Genomic DNA, 21472 nt, shown 5'->3' with positions numbered 1-21472 from the left:
AAGATGACTCACTTCTTGCTGCATGTTTCCATGTATTATATGATGATTTCATTTGGCCATGAGTTAGTTGAAGTTTCTGACAAGGTAGAGCCCTTAGATGTATATATACTTCAATGAAAACATAAACTGACATAATCAATATAGTGATAATCAAGAGAGTGGCAAATTTAATTCCATTTTGAATATTTTATTGATTCTCACAAATTTTACTAACTACATTCTGAAGCTTTTTCATTACCATCCTAGCTAACTATACTGTTGTATCTCTAAAGGAAAGGAGTTTTCTTCTGTCCAGCTCTTAGCCTGTCCTTACTATTGTAAGCCAGGACACAATTTACTTTTTCTCTTCTTTTCTTTTTTTGGAGACAGGGTCTCACTCTGTTGCCCTGGCTGGAGTACAGTGGAGCCATCTCAGCTCACTGCAGCCTTGATCACCCAGGCTCAAGTGATACTCCTACCTCAGCCTCCCGAGTGGCTAAGACTACAGGCTCATGCCACCACACCAGCTAATTTTTGTATTTTTTTTGTAGGGATGGGGTTTTGTCATGTTGCCCAGGCTGGTCTCAAACTTGAGGGCTCAAGCAATTCACCTACCCCGGCCCCCAAAAGTACTGGGATTACAGGCATGAGCCACCGTACCCAGACACAATTTACTTCTGAGCCCTAAAAATTAATCACTGGGTAAATCTTACTCTCTCTAAATAAGTCCCTGTAATATATAGTTTGATATCTTCTTTCTCATTTCATAAAGTGTAACTATTTGTTTAAATATCTGATTTTAGCTCATCGACTTAATTTTATTAAAAATAGGTCATATCACCCAGCACATTTAAAGTAAAACACATAAGATAATGAAACAAGGACCTGACAAGTTACACAACAGGGCAGGTTATACCCACTTTATCTGGGTGCACCACCAGGACAGCCTTCCTGTACACCTTCTTCACCTGCTCTGGTGTTACCAGATCTGCCATGCCAACTGGTTTCCACTTGGTCTCCCCAGCCCACAGCACAGTATGCATCGTGGAGAGAAGGGCTCTGATATTTCTTTCTTTGCCTTCAATCCATTCCAGAATCTGTAAACACAAAGGGGATTAAGAAATTCAAATGCTTACTTACTAGTTCAGAAGGTTTCCACTAGGACTCTAGAAACCCCTTCTGCTCCAGCAACATCAAAACACTTAGGGCAACCTGTGTAATCCAGGCTGTTTCCTCCACCTGGAATGCTTCTCCTCCTCAACCTCCTACCTTGTCTCCCTGGTTAACCCTATCATCCTTCAAAAGCCTGCTGAGGAATTTCACATTGTTAGACTTCGCGAGTTTGAATTCCTTTCTCTCCCATCCCCACCCCCAGAGTTATACTCAATATAAACTCCATGAGGGTAGATACTGCACTAAATAAGTAACCCTTAAAAAAGGGCCAAACTTCTCTAGGCTACTCTACCTTAAACATATTTCTACCATAATATGTACCACACTTTATTGTAATTGTGTGTTTCTCTTTGCCTGCCATTAGGCAGAGCTGTTTGAGGAAAAGTATTATTTCTTATATATCACTGTATCTCAGAACCAAATAATAAACCTGGTGCAGAACAGAGCTCAAAAAGGCTTGTTACATGAATTGACCCATTTAGCCATTTATTTGAACTATGAACATTCACAGTTTGAACAAACGAGGCGATTAAGTCAGAGGGATCCTAAAACTGTATCAGCATTGAGTACCTAACAGGAGTTCAGCTAAGTGAGTGTTGCTGGATGAATGGTTTAGTCACATTAATGACAGCTACCCTCCCAAACAATTACATACCCTGTACCAATTAAATAATCAAACATGGCTTAAATGAAATAAACAGCTTTCTTTTACAGGAAACTGTCCGAGTTTGCCTAATGAACAAAAGTTATTGAGATGAAGCACAAAGTTTTTTGAAGAAATATTAAGCCTCTGTGGCATTGGGTAGAGTGAAAAACGTGCAAATGAAAGACCCTACATTGTACTAAAAAATGTATCAAAGAATCTAAGTTATATTAGATGTATATTATATACATCTGCAACAAATCTGTCAGGAAATTATACAGAACAGTGGTATATGTTTTCAGAATGTGTTAAGATTGACTTGCCATTCAAGTACTGGTTTTGCGAATGCTTTAATACAGAGACAGATTACATCCTCCTCTTTCAGTTTGTTGTAGTATCAGCATATTTAGTATTTTGTCACATAGGAACTCAACCTCTTCATCTGTGAAGAGCATTCCAATTCTCCTGATCTTTACAAACTCTTCCAGACCTCATACCACTCATCAACATAACCACCCTGTTTCCCAGCTAATCTGCATCCGCCTGTCCATACAACATCTTCATCTATGAAGTTATGTGGTTTTTTTCAGCTGTGAAACAAAGGGGTTAGATTCGCTGATTTGCAAACTTAAAAAAAAAAAAAAACAATGCTGAAACATACTAAAACAGTATGTTGATTTGAGGAAAAAAGTATGTTGATTTGATTTGGGGAAAAACCTCAAATCTAATTTTACCTAAAACTCCAGAATCAGAAAGAGAGAAAAGTGGAACTGCTTTGGTTAAAAGTAGAGGAAGACAATGGGGAAGACAGGAGCCACACTTCCCTCAGCCTTTCTCTCCTCTACTTTCCAAAGCTCCAGGTCTAATGTTGCAGGAATTGGTAAGTCTCAGGTACATAAATATTTCTCTATTGGTAGAGAAAAGATCCTGGGGGCTTCAGTCAATCTGGTTTAATAAAAAAGCTCTCAAGGCAGAAAGAGAAAACATAAATAATGCATTCTTCTTACCAGCAAATTCTAATGACTCATCTTTAGAATGTGAATGCCATCTAAATAACAAAATCACCTCTTAGAAAGTGCCACTGCTCATTTGAACAGGCAAACAAAAGAAATCTATATTGTCATATCATGGAATAACATTTATTTTATTAAAGAAAGTAAACAGTGTGTGCAACCTCCTCAAAGCTACTTTGCTATTAAAGGGCACAGCTGTACTCAAATCACAGCTGCAAAGACCAAATGAAATAGAGTGGCCACCAGAAATCTACTATCATGCCTTTTATAGGTGATATGGTCTGAATATATGTGTCCCCCCAAAATTCCTATGTTGAAATTCTAACTCCTGAGGTGATGGTATTAGGAGGTTAGGGCTTCCTATTGGGAGGTGATTAGTTCATGAAACAGACTTCTTATAAATGGGATTAGTGCCCTTATGAAAGAGGCCTGAGCAAGACCTCTTTCTTCTGCCTATGAGGACACAGGGAAAACACCACCATCCATGAACCAGGAAGATGGCCCTCACCAGACACCAAAATGGCTGGCACCTTGATCTTGGACTTCCCAGCCTTCATAACTATGAGAAAAAAAAAAATCCTGTTGTTTATAAGCCACCTAGTTTATGGTATTTTGTTATAGCAGCCTGAATGGACTAAGACAATAGGTTAGTCTCATGCTGATAGCTCCATACACATGACTTTATCACATGACTTTGTCATATAAGATAATCAAGCTGCGTCAGGGACCTCACTCACCTTTAATTTCTCAGGATCCATTTCCTTAGCCATTTCCTCCTTTCTCATCTCAGCTATTGTCCGAGGCCCCTTTTTGTCTTTGTGAGCATTGAAACCTTGACCAGAGAGTAGGTCTTCAAAATCAGCTGCTTTTTGTTTCCCTTCTGCAATATAATTTTTGAAAATCATTATAGTTTTCATTCTTAAACATAATGCTGTATCATTATCTCACAGCATCTGGAGTCTTCAAGGTGTTTTTAATATGCATTCAGTCCCTTAACCCTCATGCTTGCTTACCCTGTGAGTAGGGTAAGAGACTCTTGCATCCATTCTACAGATGATGAAAATCAATCTGTCCAGAATCATATATGTGGCAAGATTAAAACTGGAGGATGGATCATGAAGCCAAATCCAATTCCATTTCCACTGTACCTTCTCTTTACATGAGGATACTCATTATCCCTCCAGATTATAACTAACTCATATCAGTGTTGGCACTGGGATCTGGGTTTTGGTACTTGAAATTCATGCATGCTACCACTTCTCTGCCCATATTCTGTTGATATTTTAGTCAATCACTTTGCTCTTTCTCTACAAGTCTGGTTGTAGCCTCATAATCTTTCTCAATTTGTTTGGAGAGGCAGCTGAGCATGGTGGCTAGGAACAAAGACTTTGGACCCCAACTCCCTGGGTTTGAATTCCAGCTCTGCCACTTATTAGTGATGTAACCTAGGCAAGTTACTTATTATCTCTATTCCTCAATTTCCTCATCCATAAAATTGGGATGGTGTTAGGAATATTACTCACCTTATGGAGTTGTTTTGAAAATGAATTAGTTAACATTTAAAATGCTTAGAACAGTGCCTGGCTATCTAAATGCTTGTTAAAACAAAATAGAACCAAAACATAACAGTCCACACAGTCAATTCAAATCAACCAAAATCAGTTTTTGAGTTGAAAACCATTTGCTATCTCTATACTGTAAGACATACACATACCTGTACTTGCACACACTGAAATGTAAGTGCTATGAAACTAGGGATTTTGTTTCTTGTTCACTGCTGCATCCTCAATGTTTTCTACACTGAAGATGCTCCATAAGTATTTGCTGATTGAAGTCACTTGCCCCACATCTATCTACTCAAAAATGGAGGGGAATTGGCATGACTCTATGGAATTGTCCAGGAAATATCCCTGCTAGTCAAGAACAAACATGATGTTACATATCCACAACAACTGAATTCCTAACATGCTGGTGTTGTAAGAAGCACCTGTGTTCTAGCCAGTAGAGTGTAGCAATAAAGGGCAGGGGTTCTGGAGCCAGATTGCCAGGGTTCGAATCCTGGCTCTGTCACTTATAAGCTGTATAAACTTAGGGAATTACTTCATCCATCTGTGTCACAGGTTCCCCACCTATGATATGCGGTTGGTTTTGAAGATTATAAGAAATAATACAGGAGTCCCCCCACTTATTCACAGGAGGTATGTTCCAAGACCCCCAGTTGACACCTAGAACTGCAGGTAGTACCAGACCCTATATATACAGCACTTTTTTTTTTGATCTGGTAACCGAGATGGCTACTAAGTAAGTAATGGGTGGGTAGAGAATACAACATAGATGTGCTAGACAGAGGGATGCTTCACATCCTAGGCAGGATGGAGTAAGATGGTGCGAGGTTTCATCACGCTACTCATAACAGTGCACAATTTGAAATGTACGAATTGCTTATTCCTGGAATTTTCCATTTAATATTTTCAGACTGCAGTTGACCTCAGGTAACTGAAACTGCAAAAGATAAAACCACAAATAAAGGGGGATGACTGTACATGAAAAATGCTTAGGATAGCACCTGGCATACAGTAAGTACTCAATAAATGTTAGCTACAGCTACTCAGAAGAGCAGAAGAATTGCCTTTCCATGTTCCATAGGGAGAAAGGCCTCTTCCCTCACCATGTTCCTATGTACTTCATTGCAGGGTCTGACAAAATCAACTGAAATATAAAATGTACCAAAATAGGCTTTTAATAAACTCAAATCTAACCATCCTTCCTATGCAAAAATATTACTTTTCACTCATTGTCAAGATCCTACTAAGAGTATCCTCCAGCCTCAGGCATTGGCACCATCATAGGTACCCCGCCGATCTCAGAAATCCACCAAACAGAGCATAAGAAAGACCAAGTTTTCCAAGACACATACAGTCCTCCAACTGGGACCAAAGGGCAAATATGACCAACGTGCTTGAAAGATTCCCCAACTTTTTCTTCCACTTCCTCTTCCAAAGGAATAACAGCTTTAAGATCCATCTACCTCTCCACTCATATCCCTTCAACATTCATTTACTGCCTACCCTATGCCAAGCACTATGCTAGGTGCTAAAGATACCATGGCAGCTAAGACACAGTCCCTGCCCCCCATCTGGTTCCAGTCTGGAGATAAACAGACAAGTGAGCCCACAGTCACAAAATGGTATAAAAGTCAGGAGCATAGTCAACCCAGGAGGCTCCAGGTACAGCGTTGGGGGTAGGGATCATGTTGTGTCTCTACAACTATAAGATTCCCTCAGAAACTACTGAATTGAAACTACCCAGAAACTACTGTCACCTTCAGACAGACACATTCAGGCAGTGTGACAACACAGACAGGCTGCCCTATAGCTAGGTCCCATACCATTATCCTTACCCAAATTACTTGATCCTTTCCCACGTTCGTTCTGGCCCCCAGGCATGGCTGAGAAGCTCACGTTGTAGTTGGGTCGGTTCTGGGGAGAAGAGTGGGGCATGCTAGGCTGAGGCTTAGGCTGTGGCTGCTGCCAGTTGTAGGCACCTCCCTGCTGCCACCCGCCACCCATAGGCTGGGGAGATGCCTTCTGTGGCGAGCTGAGAGGCGGGAATCCTCCACCCAATCCAGTTGGTGTGGTGGGTTTGCTGGCAAATGAAGAAGTACCTAAAGAAAAAGATAAAGAAGGTAAAACTATTTTGAGTGGCCTCTAACTCTTGTGTCTTAAGACACTGCGGTGGCTTTAATAGCCATTCCCTTGACTGATAGCATAAGTAATCTTCCTAATATAGATAAAGGAATAGCAGGCATACATATTATTTCCCTAATCCTCACAATAACATTTTTAGGTATGTTTTAATGGCCTCATTTTTCCTTCAGATGAACAAACTGCAAGTCAGAGCAGTTAAGTGATTTTTCTCAGAGGCCCACAGCAAGTGGCTGAGCTGAGACTTGATTCTGGATCTTTGCCTCCAGGTCAAAAGAACCCTGGCTCTTCTCACTGTGCCATCCTTCCCCACCCTTCCATCTTCTAAGCAGATTCTGTTTCTTCACTAGAATAAAATTTTAAAAAAAACTACCAAATGACAAGAATGGGGAATAAAACAGTAAGTCCACTCATTAAGGTGCTACTTAAACTTCAATTATTAGGATTAATCATTTTTTGTTATAAAGCATGGTTAGTGCCCAAGAGTAAATAAAGATGTTCTGAAATTTCACGAGTAGGTTTTAACTTCATACTACTCGCATTTCACTGAAGGAGAGCAAAAGCAGTCAACATTTGATAACTTTAAACAGGACAAAGGATCTTATTCAAGCTTTAAAAATGATGTTATTTTGTGCCAGGAATTTAAGGAGAATCTTGATTCCATAATCTCCAAACTTTTAAGCACTCACTGCATACAAGCTGGGCTGTGTCCAAAATATGAAAAACAGCTGTGGCTTGCATTTAAAGAGGTAAAATGAGAAACTGAAATGTGCTGATCTCCAAAGACCCTTTCATGTAATAAGTCTAAAGTAACAATAATAAAATAACTAATATTTATATAGCTCTTTAGAGTTAACAAAATGTGTTTATATACATTACTGCTCAGATCTACACAACTACTTAGGAGGTAAGTAGTATCACTGGCTCCACTTTAAAGATAAGGAAATTAAGGCTCAGAGAGGTTTCCTGATATGCTCATGATCACACAGCTAATTAATGGAGCTGGGATTAGACTATGTGCATCCTACCTCCAAATGTCATGTTCATTTACTACACTCAGTAATCCTTAATTCCTCTCCTAATTGCTAAGCCTTTCACTATAACTCATCCCTTACTATCTCTTCTTTCTATAGATACTTTCCCTATTCTGATCCTGAGGCTCCACTTTCCTTCCCTACTGGAAATGCATCATGATCACTGGACTTACCATCAATCTGAGTTTGAGTCTCAGCTCTATCATTCATTCTTGCATTCATTCTTCATTCATTCATACATATATACACTAATTCACCACTATTTGACGAGCATTACCAAGTGTCATGTACTATGCTGGGCACTAAGAATATAGCTGAAAACAGGATATAGAGAATCTTTGCTCTTCTAAAGCTGGGTAAAAAAATCTCACTCCTTTGAGCCTCAGTTTCTTCATCTGTTTAATCAAAACTATGTCTATATCACAGGTATACTGTAAAGACAACTATAGGAAAGACAACTATACTGTAAAGACAACAACTATATGAAAGTATTTCACAATTAAGCAAACAAAGAGACATTATATATTATAAAATAACGTAAGCTCATATGCTAATAAGCACATGCCTGGTACATCTTCAGGGCTCAGTGAACACTTGGTGATAGGAAACTGTAATGACAGGGCTCGTCTTCAAGCTTGGCATTGCCCCACTCATTCCATAACTAGCAGCATGAAGTCCTTCTTCCTATGTCCCTGAGCCCTCCTGCCAATAGCAGGGGAACACCCAAGACTTGGTATTCATTCTATACTGGGGTTTCATTTTATATTTAAGGAAGCTTACTCTGTTCTGAACATATGTGTTTTTTTATTTTAAATTTTGGTAAATATGGAAAAGCCAAAAGAACTAAGAAAACCTTGCCATATGCCTACCATACTGTCAGTTATTCATTCGTTTAGGAAGCACTATTGAGCGTCCTCTAGATGCCAGGCTGCAGATACAGCGATGAAAAAGCAGACGCTGACCCCGCACTCATGGGGCTCATCAACATTGCAGGACTCTCTGATGTCTACCCTTCTAGAATATTTTCTCCCTATGCTCAGCAAGTCTAATTGTTAATACTATTGAAGCAGAGAACTGACAGAAATACAAAGTGGTAGCTAAATCCAGAGACCACTGCAATCCTCATTAAAAGCAAAGCAGTAGTTCTCAACCTTGATTGTGCATTAGAATTACCTGGGGAGCTTTTTAAAAAATGCTCCATCTTGTGTAGCCCCTACAGTAGTGGATATTTTACATTTGATTAAAGTTTCTTCCTCCTACTGTAGTGCAAGTTTCAAAGAACAGGAATGTCATCTGCTTTGATTCTTTATTACATCCTGAATGCCTACCACATAGTAAGTACTCAAAAATACCTGTGAAATGAGGGAATTAATGCTCAAGGGTAGAAAACCATTGACTGGATGAACTGAACTGATACCCCTTCCCACACTCAGCTACATCAACCTCTAAACCTTTTATGAGTGCAAGCTCCAGAGCTAGACTTCTTGGTGTTGAAAGCTTGTGATTTGTGCATGTTACTTAACCTCTTGTGTCCCTGTTTCCTCATCTGTAAAACGAGGATTATAACAGTCACTACTTCAAAAGATTATGAGGAAGATTAAATGAAATGATATATATATGTAAAGCACTTCAAGTAGTGTCTGGCACACAGTAAGGCCCCAATAACTATTAACTGTTATTTTTATTGTTTTCATTATTTGACATTATATATTTATTAATTTATTATTTGATTCCCCTTTTATAATATAAGTTTTATTAAGGCAGGAGTTTTGTTTTGTTTTGGTTTTTTTTTTTTTTTACTAAAACAGTCCTAGCACCTAGAAGGCACTTTCATAAATATTTGTTGGATGAATAAATGCATTAAAAATAAATAATAAATGAGATTTTATTGAAGTAAAATTTCATCTGATATATTACTTTAAAATTTGAAATTTTCAGTAAGATACAAAGAAAGGTGGAGAAGAAAATGACTGCATAAAATAATTTTGAGAGTTCTTAAAAGGGAAAAACATCTAAATAGTACAAAATGGAAGATAAAGACGCTGACACAAGTTACAGACAACAACGGTAGCCAGGCTCACATTCCCTCCATCTGGCTCTAAATGCCTCAGGAGGGCTTTCTGAGATCACAGACTATCAACATGGCCAAGATAAACCTTTGTGTCAGGGCTACACCACCCTTACTTAACAAATCTGCACTGCCTTAGAGGACGAAGGAAAAAGGAGGAAGAAAATGTTTCAGAACACATTAGTCCAATGAACCCCTCCTTGAAAACAGGTTCCTTGGTGAAATCAGTTTGAGAACTCTGGACACTGTGTCCCTCTTAGTGGTAATCAAAATCCACGGAAACAAGTGCTTCCCAATCTCACTTGCTCTCAGAACACTTATCCTGTAACATCTATTAACATATGGTGAAAATATTCTGGCAATACGATACTTGAGTTATTTTCTGTACAGAATTTTACAAATTGACCGGAGAGCACCACAGTTAATGGAGAGAAGGGGAATGGTGTGAAGATCTCACAGGTAACATCACCGTATCACAGTAAGTGTTCTGCAAGGTTGGCATCATGTGGCACAAATCCATCTGACCAGCCCTGTCTCATACTGTTTCCCTACGCATTACTTTTGCGCAGCCAAACTCTGTTGCCATGAGCCCCTGAAAGCTCTAACTTTATTCATGCTACACATCCAGAATTAGGCACTGGAGAAATGAATCAATAAAGATGATTTCTAACCCCATATCTGATTCTCGCTTTCCTTTTTTAAAAAGCCAATCTCAGGTTTCAGAGGATAGCTTAAGAATACACACTATTTGAGGTTCCAGGTGACAATACCAGCTTGCTGTAACACCGAAGACTGAGATTTGAGGCTTTATAGCTATAAATAAATGTTATTTGTATCTTGATCTTCTGAGTTTGTACCTAGTGTCCCAAGGTCGGCAAAAGGATCCAAAGTCTGCGGTTTGTTTTGATGGGTGGGAGTACCATGCGAGGATCCGGTTGGGCTGGTGGCAGCTGACTTGCTTCCCATTCCAAAGCCTCCTGAAAAGGAAATAAGGTCATTGAAAATGAGTTAGCTGTTTGAGGCTGAATTCTGAAATTCAGAATTCCAGAGTTACTGTTTATTTGTCTCCTAGGCAAATTAGGACAGGGTTTGAAAACGTCTAAGAAGTTGCTAGACCATGTTTCCCTGACCTGGGTGAATGGTGGCCTTGAACAAGGACAGAACACAGAAAAGACAAATGCTGTTTCCAGGCCACAAGTGTGAACTATTATTTCCAGTGTTTGTTTTATTTCCAGGTCCTCATGTCACTCTTTCCTATAGGATTTGAAGTTAGGTCTGGATCTGGATTCTGGCTTTGCCAATTCCTGAGTGACCTTGGGAATCTTGCTTAACATCTTTGAGCTTCAGCATTTTACCATTAGTTTTACAAAAGAGAAATAATATGAAACCAACATCACAGGCAACAAAAGAAAAACAAATGGAACAATTGTCAAGCTAAAAACTGCAGTGAGAGAAGGTAACAATCAACAGAATAAGAGGGCAACAGGGTAAAAAGACTCATCTCTCACCATATAAAAAAATCAGCTCAAAATCCATTAGAGATTTAAATGTAAGACCCAAAACTATGAAATTACCAGAAGAAAACATACAGATGAATACCAGAAGAAAACCAACAGACGTATAAAACCAACAGATGTATAAAAAAATACTAATCATCATAGAAATGCAAATCAAAACCAAAATGACATATCACCTCACTCCTGTCAGAATTGCTATTTAAAAAAAACAAACAAAAAAAAACATGTTGGCAAGGATGTAGAGAAAAAAGGACACAGTTGGTGGGAATGTAAATTAGTACAGCCATTATGGGAAACAATTTGGAGGTTCCTTAAAATATTAAAAATAGAACTCCTACATGATTTATCAATCCTGCTACTGGGTATATATCCAAAGGAAATCAAGTCAGTATGTCAAAGAGATATCTGCACTCCCATGCTTATTGCAGCACTATTCACAACAGCCAAGATATGGAATCAACCTAAGTGTCCATTAATGGATGAATGGATAAATAAAATATGGTGTATATACACAATAGAATACTATTGAGCCATAAAAAGGAGGAATTCCTGTCATTTGAGATGACACGGATAAACCTAGACAGCATCATGTTACGTGAAATAAGCCAGGCACAGAAAGACAAATACTGCATGTTCTCATTCATATGTGGAAGCTAAAAAAGTTGGTCTCATAGAAATAAAGAGTAGAGAATGGTGGTTACCAGGTGCTGGGGTGGTTGGAGGTAGGGCGGGGATGAGGAGGCATTGGTTAAAGGATATATTATTACGGCTAGAAAGGAGAAATAAGTCAAGAGATCCATTGTACAGTGTAGTGACTCTAGTTAATGATGATCTACTACATTCTTGAAAAATTCAAAGAGAATGGATGTTAAATGTTCTCACCACAAAAATGATAACCATGTGAGGTAATGCATTTGTTAATTAGTTACATTTAACCATATCACAGTGTATATGTACTTCAAAACATCATATTGCACACGACGAATACATACAATTTTATGTGCCAATTTAAAGAAAAATCTTTTTTTTGAGACAGGATTCTCACTCTGTCACCCAGGCTGGAGTGCAGTGGTGTGATCTTGGCTCACTGCAGCCTCAACCTCCTGGGCCTAAGTAATTCTCCCATCTCAGCCTCCCAAGTAGCTGGGACTACAGGCACACACCACCATACTTGGCTAATTTTTGTATTTTTGTAGAGATGGGGTTTTGCCATGTTGCCCAGACTGGTCATGAACTCCTGGCCTCAAGGGATCCTTCTACCTCAGCCTCCCAAAGTGCTGGGATTATAAGCGTGAGCCACTACGCCCCAGCCAAAAAAATTTTTTTAATTAAAAACAGAAGGAAATCTTGTCACATGTTACAACACAGATGAACCTTGAGGATATTATACTAAGTGAAACAAGCCAGCCACAAAAGTCAAATGCTGTATGATTCTCCTTATGGGAGGTATCTAAAGTAGTCAAACTCATGTAGAAGGGTGGTGGCCAGGGGCTGGTGGAGGCAGAGGTAGGGAGTTATTTAGTGAGTGTAGAGTTTCAGTTATGTGAGAAGGTCAGTGGGGAGGTGGGTTCGTTCTGGGGATCTGTTGCACAACAAAGTGCATGTAGCTGATAATACTGTATTGTACACTTGGAAATTATTGGCAGGGTAAATGTTATGTTGTGGGGAGGGGGTTGCTACAATAAAAAAAGGAAACAGCAACTGCTTCAGAAAGTTGTTGTGATAAGCCCATTGTGTATGTGTTTGTATGTGCACGCGTGAACTTAACTTGCTCACTGTCAGGAGCAGTCACACGAGACAGCTCCATAAATGCCATAGTGGTCATGAGGAGGAGACCTTACTGATGACAGACAAATCCCACCCTGAAATAAGTACTTTGTAAAGAAGGAAGAATATTCACATTTGTCAGCATCTATATATACTATGCCAGAAATTCTTATATAAGTTTTTTTTATTTAAACTTACACAACTGTGTGGGACCAAAATTATTATCCCCATTGTTCAGATAAGAAAACTGAGGCTCAGACTTGCCAAAAAAACCCAAGAGTTTCTAAGTGATAGAGTTTGATATATATTTATATCCATCTGATTCTACTGTCAAGACATTCAGCAAATGAAATTTAGAAAAGTTAAATGGTGTATGGTAAGTAGCACTATCATGTCACCAAGTGCATTGGGAAAAGCTCTTCTAGAATATGAATCTTTAGGAAAAAGTGACACAAATTACACAGGTAGGCCACAATACTCCGTGAGTACTCACTTCATCTTGGGTAAGGATTATGCTTTTGCAATTGTATAAATGTGTACAGAAAATAACTTGCTTTTACCTGGTTTAGCATGCCAGTCCCAACCTCCAGAAACATCTGGCTGAATGTTCACAGCAGGCGTACTAGAAGCTACAAATGGGGAAAAGAAAAAGAATGAGAACAAGAGAGCTCAGAACCCACTTTTCTGAGTTCACACAGGATAATGCCATTCCATCCCTGAAGCCTGCATGGCCCCAGCAAGATCCCAAGATATCCACTCCTCCTTCTGAGTTCTTGCCACACTCTGCAATACTCGATATGTTCTGCCTTCACCTATGGTTGTTCACACGAGGCTTGACAGAAAATACATATTATTTGTCTCTGCTCCTTCTTTGTCTCACTTTGGTTTTACCTCCATATCCACACACTTTGAGTTATCACTGAGCAAGTGTCTGTCTCCATTCAGTTGTGAGTCCCTCGAAGGCAAGAAAGAACTATCTTATGTGTGTGTGTCCCACCTCTAAATTTAACACAAAGTCAGTGTGCAATAAGAAAAGGGGGAAAACACCTTAAACTCAGTTTACCTTTGCTAAGCATTAAGTATAGGGGCATAATCCACTTAAAACTGACATTTTGTTTTCTCCTCTGCTGTGACATGAGTTGAGAATCATGAGTCATGCAGAACATGTATTGGGCACTGGCTATACACCATCACTATGCTGGTTGTCAGGGATGTGTCTATAGTACTCAAAATAAACTCATTACAGCTTCAAAATAAATCATTCTGACCCCCCCCCTCAAAGTTCCAAACATATAATTTAAAAGAAATATTTGGCTAAAAGGAATCAGGTGTACTAGAGGAATACATGTGCGTAGTAAGTTTTTTATACATCTATAAAATCTATATAGGAAACAGGACGCCATGATGAAGAATTTCTTTCTGAGGCAGCTCTAGGTTTTGCCCACACAAATTAATGATTAAAATGTAAATACTAAACTGACATTGCAACTGGGATTTAAAACACACACACACACACACACACGCACACACATCACCACCAGAAGGCATCAAGATTAGCATTCCAAATCTTTTATTTCCTTGTTTTGTTTACTTAGTACCAACCAAGTCATCTAGTACCTTCCCATCATTAAGTTAAAAAGGATATGCCATTATCAGCAATAATAATTCTTTCTTTTCTATGTCTCCCTTCTCTTTTTACATAGTAACCCATTCCACTGAGGTGGAAGTTAGACGGTTTTGCTAATATGTTCTATCTGATTTCCTTTAAGCTCTGATCTTAGTCTTACATCCAATTAAGACGTAGAAGTAGGTATCAGAACTTCAACCTTATTGCTAATAAAACCCACAAACCCTTATGACTACCTACCACATGCAAGGCACCACACCAGGGGGACAGAGACTAAAAGATGCATTATCTATCCTCAAGAAACTTAAGGTCTGTTAGAGAAACAGGAATACATTTTTTCAGAAAGGTAATTACCTAATATTTTAGTCTCTATTTTGCCTTTTATTATGATTATTTATTTGTTCTTCCAACATCATGTCCCAAGTGATTGTTCTCTTCAGAATAGATGTTCAATAAATATTTGTTGAGCCCAAAGGCAGTATTTTTTTTATTTTCACAAGAGATTGGCAATGCCTTGCAGAAACCCGGGGGAAGTACCCTGAGGATTTGGAGGTGGGCAATCTGACCTCCCAAAGCAGACATCTGAGTGTCACCTATATTCTGTCCTATATAAAGACGGTGAGTTGATTCAGTAACAGTGAAATGATCATTGCTTTCCCAACAAGGAGAGGAGAAAATTCTTTCCACTCGCTAGCACAATACAGGCCAAAATGAGAAACGTAACCACAAAACAAAGGAGCACTAACTGGCCTAAACTGGGTGATAAACATCATGTTCTAATCAGCTCATCAGAAACAGAAAACTGGATCCAAAACTGACAAGCTGCCAAGTATGAACACCCACGTCCATGGGACACAAAGGGTAGTACTCTTATTAAAACAATAATTTCAAAGTATTAAAATCAGGAAAACATATAGCCTTATGACACTATCACTGTGCATCAAAGAAACTTTGATGGGAAAAATGAGTTAATTCATTTTATATTTAATATTGGAAAGATAGATAGCACCTAGCATGTGCCAGTAATTCTTTTAGGCACTACGGATGCATTAATGAACAAAATCGAAAATGCCCTGCCTTTGTGGAATTCATGTTCTAACAGAGAGAGATAGATGACAAAAAAATGTAACACATAAGTTATTATTGCATATACTGGAAGTTACTAAGCACAACAGAAAGGGGAATGCAGAGTAGGGCAGGGAGATGAGTTGCGATTTGAAATGGAGGAATCAGAGTAGACTCCACTGAGAAGGTGACATTTGAGCAAAGACTTGAAGGAGGTGAAGGACTTAGCCACACAGATGCCTGGGGAAGAGTATGAGGCAGAGGAAACAGCCAGTGCAACAGCAAAGAGGCCAGTACAGCTGGAATGCAGAGAGTAAAGTGGGAGAGAATGGGAAATGAGGTCACGGGCACTGGGATGCTAGAGCATACAGAGCCTACATAGGCCATTTCAAGGACTTTGGTTTTCACGCTGAGTGAAATGGGGAGGCATTTTGAGCAGAGCAATGACATGACTTAACATTTTAAATGAGTGAGAAAACCAACTCTACTCTACATTCCTGCATCTTTTCTCCTACAAGCAGTCAACATCCAATCAGGAGACTCTCTCAAGTGAGCATGACTCATAGGTAAGACGGGAATTTCTTGTATATTGTCCTGAGGATGCACTTCAAATAGTCTGAGATTAAAGACTAGTTGGAAATGAACAATAAAAGTTGTTCCTGGACTCTTTTTTAGTCCCGGACTCTTTTTCAGTTTCACCAGTGTTGCAAAAGTCATCTTCCTTTTGCATTGGCATGGTTTCCCAAAGTCAACTGATGACTGGACTGCATTCTCCAAGCAAGCTCAGGATGCCTTCAACCATACATCACCTTCTAGGTTGTGGCCAATAATGTTCAATAGACTTCAACATCAGGAATGAGCTACAACTCTCTGGCTCAAATTTATTTATCCCTCACTGCAGAGCTCCGGTTTTAATCAATGTTACCTAAGTGACACACTTTTATAAATGAATGTGATTATTACTCTCTATACAACCTAAGTCTCTAACATAGAAATATAATTTGGGCCACATATGTAATTTTATATTTCCTAGCAGTCACATTTTAAAAAGTAAAAAGACACTATTGAAATTATTTTTAATAATATAGTTTATTTAACCCAGTATGTTCAAAATATTATGTTAATAAATGATCAATATAAAAATATTGATGAGATGTTTCACATGCCTTTTTTGTACTAAGTTTTGAAATCTGGTATGTATTTTATACTTGGAGTGTATCTCAAATCAGACTAGCCACATTTAGAGTCATCAACAGCCACACGTAACTAGTGGCTATCATATCCCAAACTTTGTTCTTTGGAATACCAATTTTGTGGACTACTAACATATTTTTTTTATTTAAGACATATTTTTCCACATTTCAAAGATTTCTCTAACCAAGAAGTATCTTCCAGTCATTTCATAGTGGCAGTGTTTTTTTCTTTCTTATTGGTACATAAAATAATTGTATGTCCTACAATCAAGGGTCATTTATGATTCTGTCCATGTAGCTCTAACGCAAAAAAGGATACCATAGTCAAATAGGAAAGCAGAGCAAAACAAAGTTAAGCAGGTTTCTGTCCTGTAAGACAACCCAGAGCTTTTGATATGTTAAGGTGAGTTGTTAATTTCAAAAACAGAGATGTGTGAGGAAGCTTTCACCAAAAAGCACCCACAGGGTGCTTTTATATATGAGCACTTACTGATATCTTGCAGAAAACTATGTTCCACTGAACACAATATAAAATATTTCCTTACCATGTACTGTGGGCGAAGGACTTCTTGTGGGCTGGAGAAAGGGGTCACTGGAAGCGCTGGATGTGTTCAGAAAAGAACCCAGCAAATCCTGACCTGATGGTTTAGAAGGTGCTCCAAATGGGTCAAAGGTGGCACCTAGAAAACAATAGGGAAATATATTTATTTGTCCCATGAGTTGGTTCACTAAATGTCAAAGAATTGTCACTTCCTGCAGGGCTAACAGTGGACTCCAAGAATTTCCTATCTTTGTGGACAAAGGAGTAGTCTGGATTTATCTGTTGAACCACAGTCGATACCATTGCTGCTACACAAGGCTAATCTGCCCAGCAGATGTTAGGAGAGCATTGTGCCAAGGACGTCTTAGCTGAAAACGTATTAAGCCATATATCCCACCTCGGTTTTAAGAGCAGGATTTATTTGTTATCTAGTCTTATCCCTTCTTACCATACTTAGTACATTTAAAATATCAATTTATGTTAAACTAGGGACATTCTCCAATAACTACAACTGCCCAACACCACAAGACAAGAGCTCAAAATTTAGTCTTTGCAACAATGCTAATATGTATCATCCCCATTTTACAACTGAGAAGATTTTTCAATAATGTTACATAGACAGTTAAGTCCTGGGATTCAAATCCAGGTCTTTAACTCTAGACTTGGGTGTTCTTTCTACTTCCTCTTGGGGGGATAGAATACTTGCATTCTAGACCTGGGTATGCCACTAATCCAGTGGGTATCCTCAGACAGGTCTATCAGTACATCTAAGCCTCAGTTTCATTGTCTATAACATGAGACACAGAATTAACTGATGTCTAAGGCCCCTTCTGGCACTGGAATGCCACTAGCTGCCTGAAACTATGATGAATGAAATCATGAGAGTCACACCAGGTGCATAGTCTTAAAATGCAATTATCGAGTACTGTGCTATCTTGGATCTTGGAAACTGTTTTCCTGACAGAGCTTCTTTTCACTTTGGCAAGTTAAAACTATATGGAAGGAAGTGAAGTACAGAAGAAATAGCACTGGCATAGGATTCAGGGCACCTGACTTCACATCCTGGCTCCATCAATAGCTAACATCAGAGCTTGAGCCTCAACACCAATACTCTGTAATTCTGAGACCCACACTCATGAAGGATGCCTCCAGCTGAACCATCACAAGTCAAGACCAGCCCAGAGCCTTCTGGGAAGGATACGCTTGGGGAAAAAAAAATGTTCCTATAGGAAACTATAGGCCTGAAGAGTTGAGACATTTCTCTTTACCCTTCCTAATATGAAGTTATCTTGGTTAATGTTGACAGGACCAAGGGGCAGCTAATTTGAGTGGGTTCTTCAGGAGTTGTACTGGATCTCTGCTTATCCAGCTACACTGTCTTATAAATGTCAAAAAATCCTAGATGACCCATAGTAGGTTTGAGTCTCTGGCAATGAGACAGTGAAACTAACAGAGCCTCAAGGGGCTCAAACTCCTTACCTAGTACCAACTACTCTGTTCTAGGAAGCTGTGCTTCTGGCATGAGTCACTTAAACATATTTTCAAATAACCAAACAATTCCCTGGATAGCCAACATATATTCAGAAAACTATAACTTCAGGAAGGCATTATAGGAAAGTAGAGGGAAGGCTCTAGAGTCAAATAACCTAGGTTTGGACACTGGCCTTATCAATCACTAGTCATATAAACCTATGCTACTGATTTAATTCTACGCTTCCATTTCCTCAACTATAAAATGGGGATAAAAACAGCACTTATTTATTGAGTTTCTATGAGAATTAAATAATGTTTAGTATTAAATTCCATGTCTGGCAAATAGTAAATATCTCATAAATATTAGCTATTTTTATCAATAATAATTCATCAATCAGTATGTTTAAGCAAACTAATGCAGCTCAGGGGTTGAAGTGCTAAACAAAGAAAATTAGAAGAGTGTGAAGCTCAAACGTCCACTCTTACACTACCTTAGTGTGCTACCCAAATGGACAATATTTCTATTTTCTCTTATGCTCTCAATTTAAATAAAGATACAGACCTCCTCTAAAGGACTTACAGTGAAATCAGAAAAGTCCAGCTTATTAGGAAAGGTCAATTCCACCTATCTGGCCCAAAGGTTAGAATTCAAATCTGAGAGGCACAGTGCAACATTACCTTCTCCCACTCTTAGGGTTGGAGACGCGGAGGTGGAGGTGGCAGAGCGGCGTGGTGTTGACTGGGTAGACGCAGGTCCACTAGGATGAAACACATCTTCCACTCCTGACTGTCCAGCCTGAGTGGGACCAGCTGCACCTCCACCCCCAAACAGGTCACTCAGTAGTTCAGAATTGGTGGGAGGAGCTGCTGGCGGAGAGAAGCTGTTACTCACTACAGACCCTTCCAGGCCCAAAAGGTCCACATCCTCAGGGGGTGGAGGGGCTGCTGGCTCCTGCTGCTTTTTGCTGGGCTTCTTGACTCCATGAGGCTTGTCACCATTGGCATTGCCATGCGGACTGGAAAGTGTCAGAAGTTCATCATCCGATTGCTCACTTTCCTGATTCACTAGAGCAGCGTGGTCCTCCTCACAGAATGACTTCTCCGATTTCTGATCTGAGGAAGGCCAGTATACCGTAAGAGATTAGTTGTTGACCACAGCATTGTTGGTTTTCGTTATAATATATGTATATAATTCCAGAAAGACAGAAGGATTCAGCCCTGAGCAAACAGTGTTTTTAGACCCTAATCAGTGGAACACTTGATGTATTTCACATTACATTCAACTGCCACTTGTTGAGCATCTGAGAGGCAGTAGAGTGTAGGGGTAAGGAGCAGGAACTCTGGAGCCAGCCTAGGACTGAACCTCAGCTTCACTACTCACTGGCTCTATGACACTGGGCAAGTTACTTTACTTGTCTGTGCCTTGGTTTCCTCCTCAGCAAAGTGGGGATAACAAATTGTACCTAACGGCCGGGCGTGGTGGCTCACACCTGTAATCCCAGCACTTTAGGAGGTTGAGATAGGATCACTTGAGGTAAGGAGTTTGAAACCAGCTTGGCCAACATGGTGAGAACCCCGTCTCTACTAATAATACAAAAATTAGCTGCATATGGTGGCGTGTGCCTGTAATCCCAGCTACTCGGGAAGCTGAGGCATGAGAATCGCTTGAACCCAGGAGGTAGAGGTTGCAATAAGCCAAGATCATGCCATTGTACTCCAGCCTGGGCTACAGAGTGAAACTGTGTCTAAATAAATAAATAGTACCTAACTCACAGGCTACTGTGAGAAATACGTGAGATGATATTATAAATCACTCCAATCAATAGTAAGTAGTACCTAAGTGTTGATTTTTTTTTCAGGCACTATGCTAGGTGCTTTGGCCGGGGAGGGTAGTACAAACCATTATCTGTTAGTCATTTGCTGACACTTCTCACTGTCTTTACTTCTCCATGTGTCCTGTAGCCAAAAGCAAATCCTTTCTCTAACAGTCTGGAGCAGAAGTGAACCACACATTTAAAAAGTGAAAAGAAGGGCTCTGCTGTGAAAGGTCCTTATACCAGCTTGAAATGGGTACTTTCAGCACAAAATGAGCAGCAGGAAAGAGGCCTCCTCTGGGGAAGGAGTGACTTTCCAAGCCCTCCCTGAGATAGATCTTCCCACAAAAATTTGATATTTAATGCCAGAAAGACCCACATTCCAAGTCAAGTATGGATCCACATCCTTTATTCCAAATTATAAAATGTAATAAGCTATGAAAAGGAAAAGTTTTCCTAAGTTTGGCATGAATTCAGTCGGTGGAAAACTGACAGACGTGAATATGAAGATGCTTATAGTCTTCATTTATCTCACTTAGGGCTATTATTTATATGTTCTACTGTAGAAATATTAATATATTTGATTATAGGTTATTATCTGAGATATCACTTGGGATATCAAGTTACATCAGTTTATGTAGCATATCACCCTTCTAAAATCCAAAAAGTTCTGCATTCCTAAACATACCTGGCTCTGAGAGGTTCAGACAAGAGACTGTACATCTATACTAAAACCTATTTCAGAGTCTACAGGAATTATCTCTAAATTATTTACTAAAATGACAGTGGAGAGGTAGAAGTGAAATTGTATTAAAAGCCCTTGCTGCGAGGAAAATAAGAGGTAAGAAAGGCCAACAGGGG

At 39.3% G+C, this 21472-nt stretch overlaps 1 protein-coding gene across 6 annotated transcripts in view; it reads right to left on the bottom strand.

The window, feature by feature from the left end:
* Positions 1–21472, bottom strand: part of DNAJC6 (DnaJ heat shock protein family (Hsp40) member C6) — a 161813-nt gene that overhangs the window by 3518 nt on the left and 136823 nt on the right. For all 6 annotated transcript variants that reach the window (XM_030812963.1, XM_030812964.1, XM_012506581.2 and 3 more), the window contains 7 exons: positions 19476–19910; positions 17329–17463; positions 13459–13527; positions 10472–10591; positions 6209–6472; positions 3546–3688; positions 900–1076 (listed from right to left, as the gene is read on the bottom strand). In XM_030812963.1, coding sequence (XP_030668823.1) covers positions 900–1076; positions 3546–3688; positions 6209–6472; positions 10472–10591; positions 13459–13527; positions 17329–17463; positions 19476–19910 — 1343 coding nt within the window. The remainder of the gene's footprint in view (positions 1–899; positions 1077–3545; positions 3689–6208; positions 6473–10471; positions 10592–13458; positions 13528–17328; positions 17464–19475; positions 19911–21472) is intronic.

This window comes from Nomascus leucogenys, chromosome 5 (genome assembly GCF_006542625.1).
Source record: "Nomascus leucogenys isolate Asia chromosome 5, Asia_NLE_v1, whole genome shotgun sequence".
Lineage (NCBI taxonomy): Eukaryota > Metazoa > Chordata > Mammalia > Primates > Hylobatidae > Nomascus > Nomascus leucogenys.
This window is presented reverse-complemented; position numbering and strand designations above follow the sequence as displayed.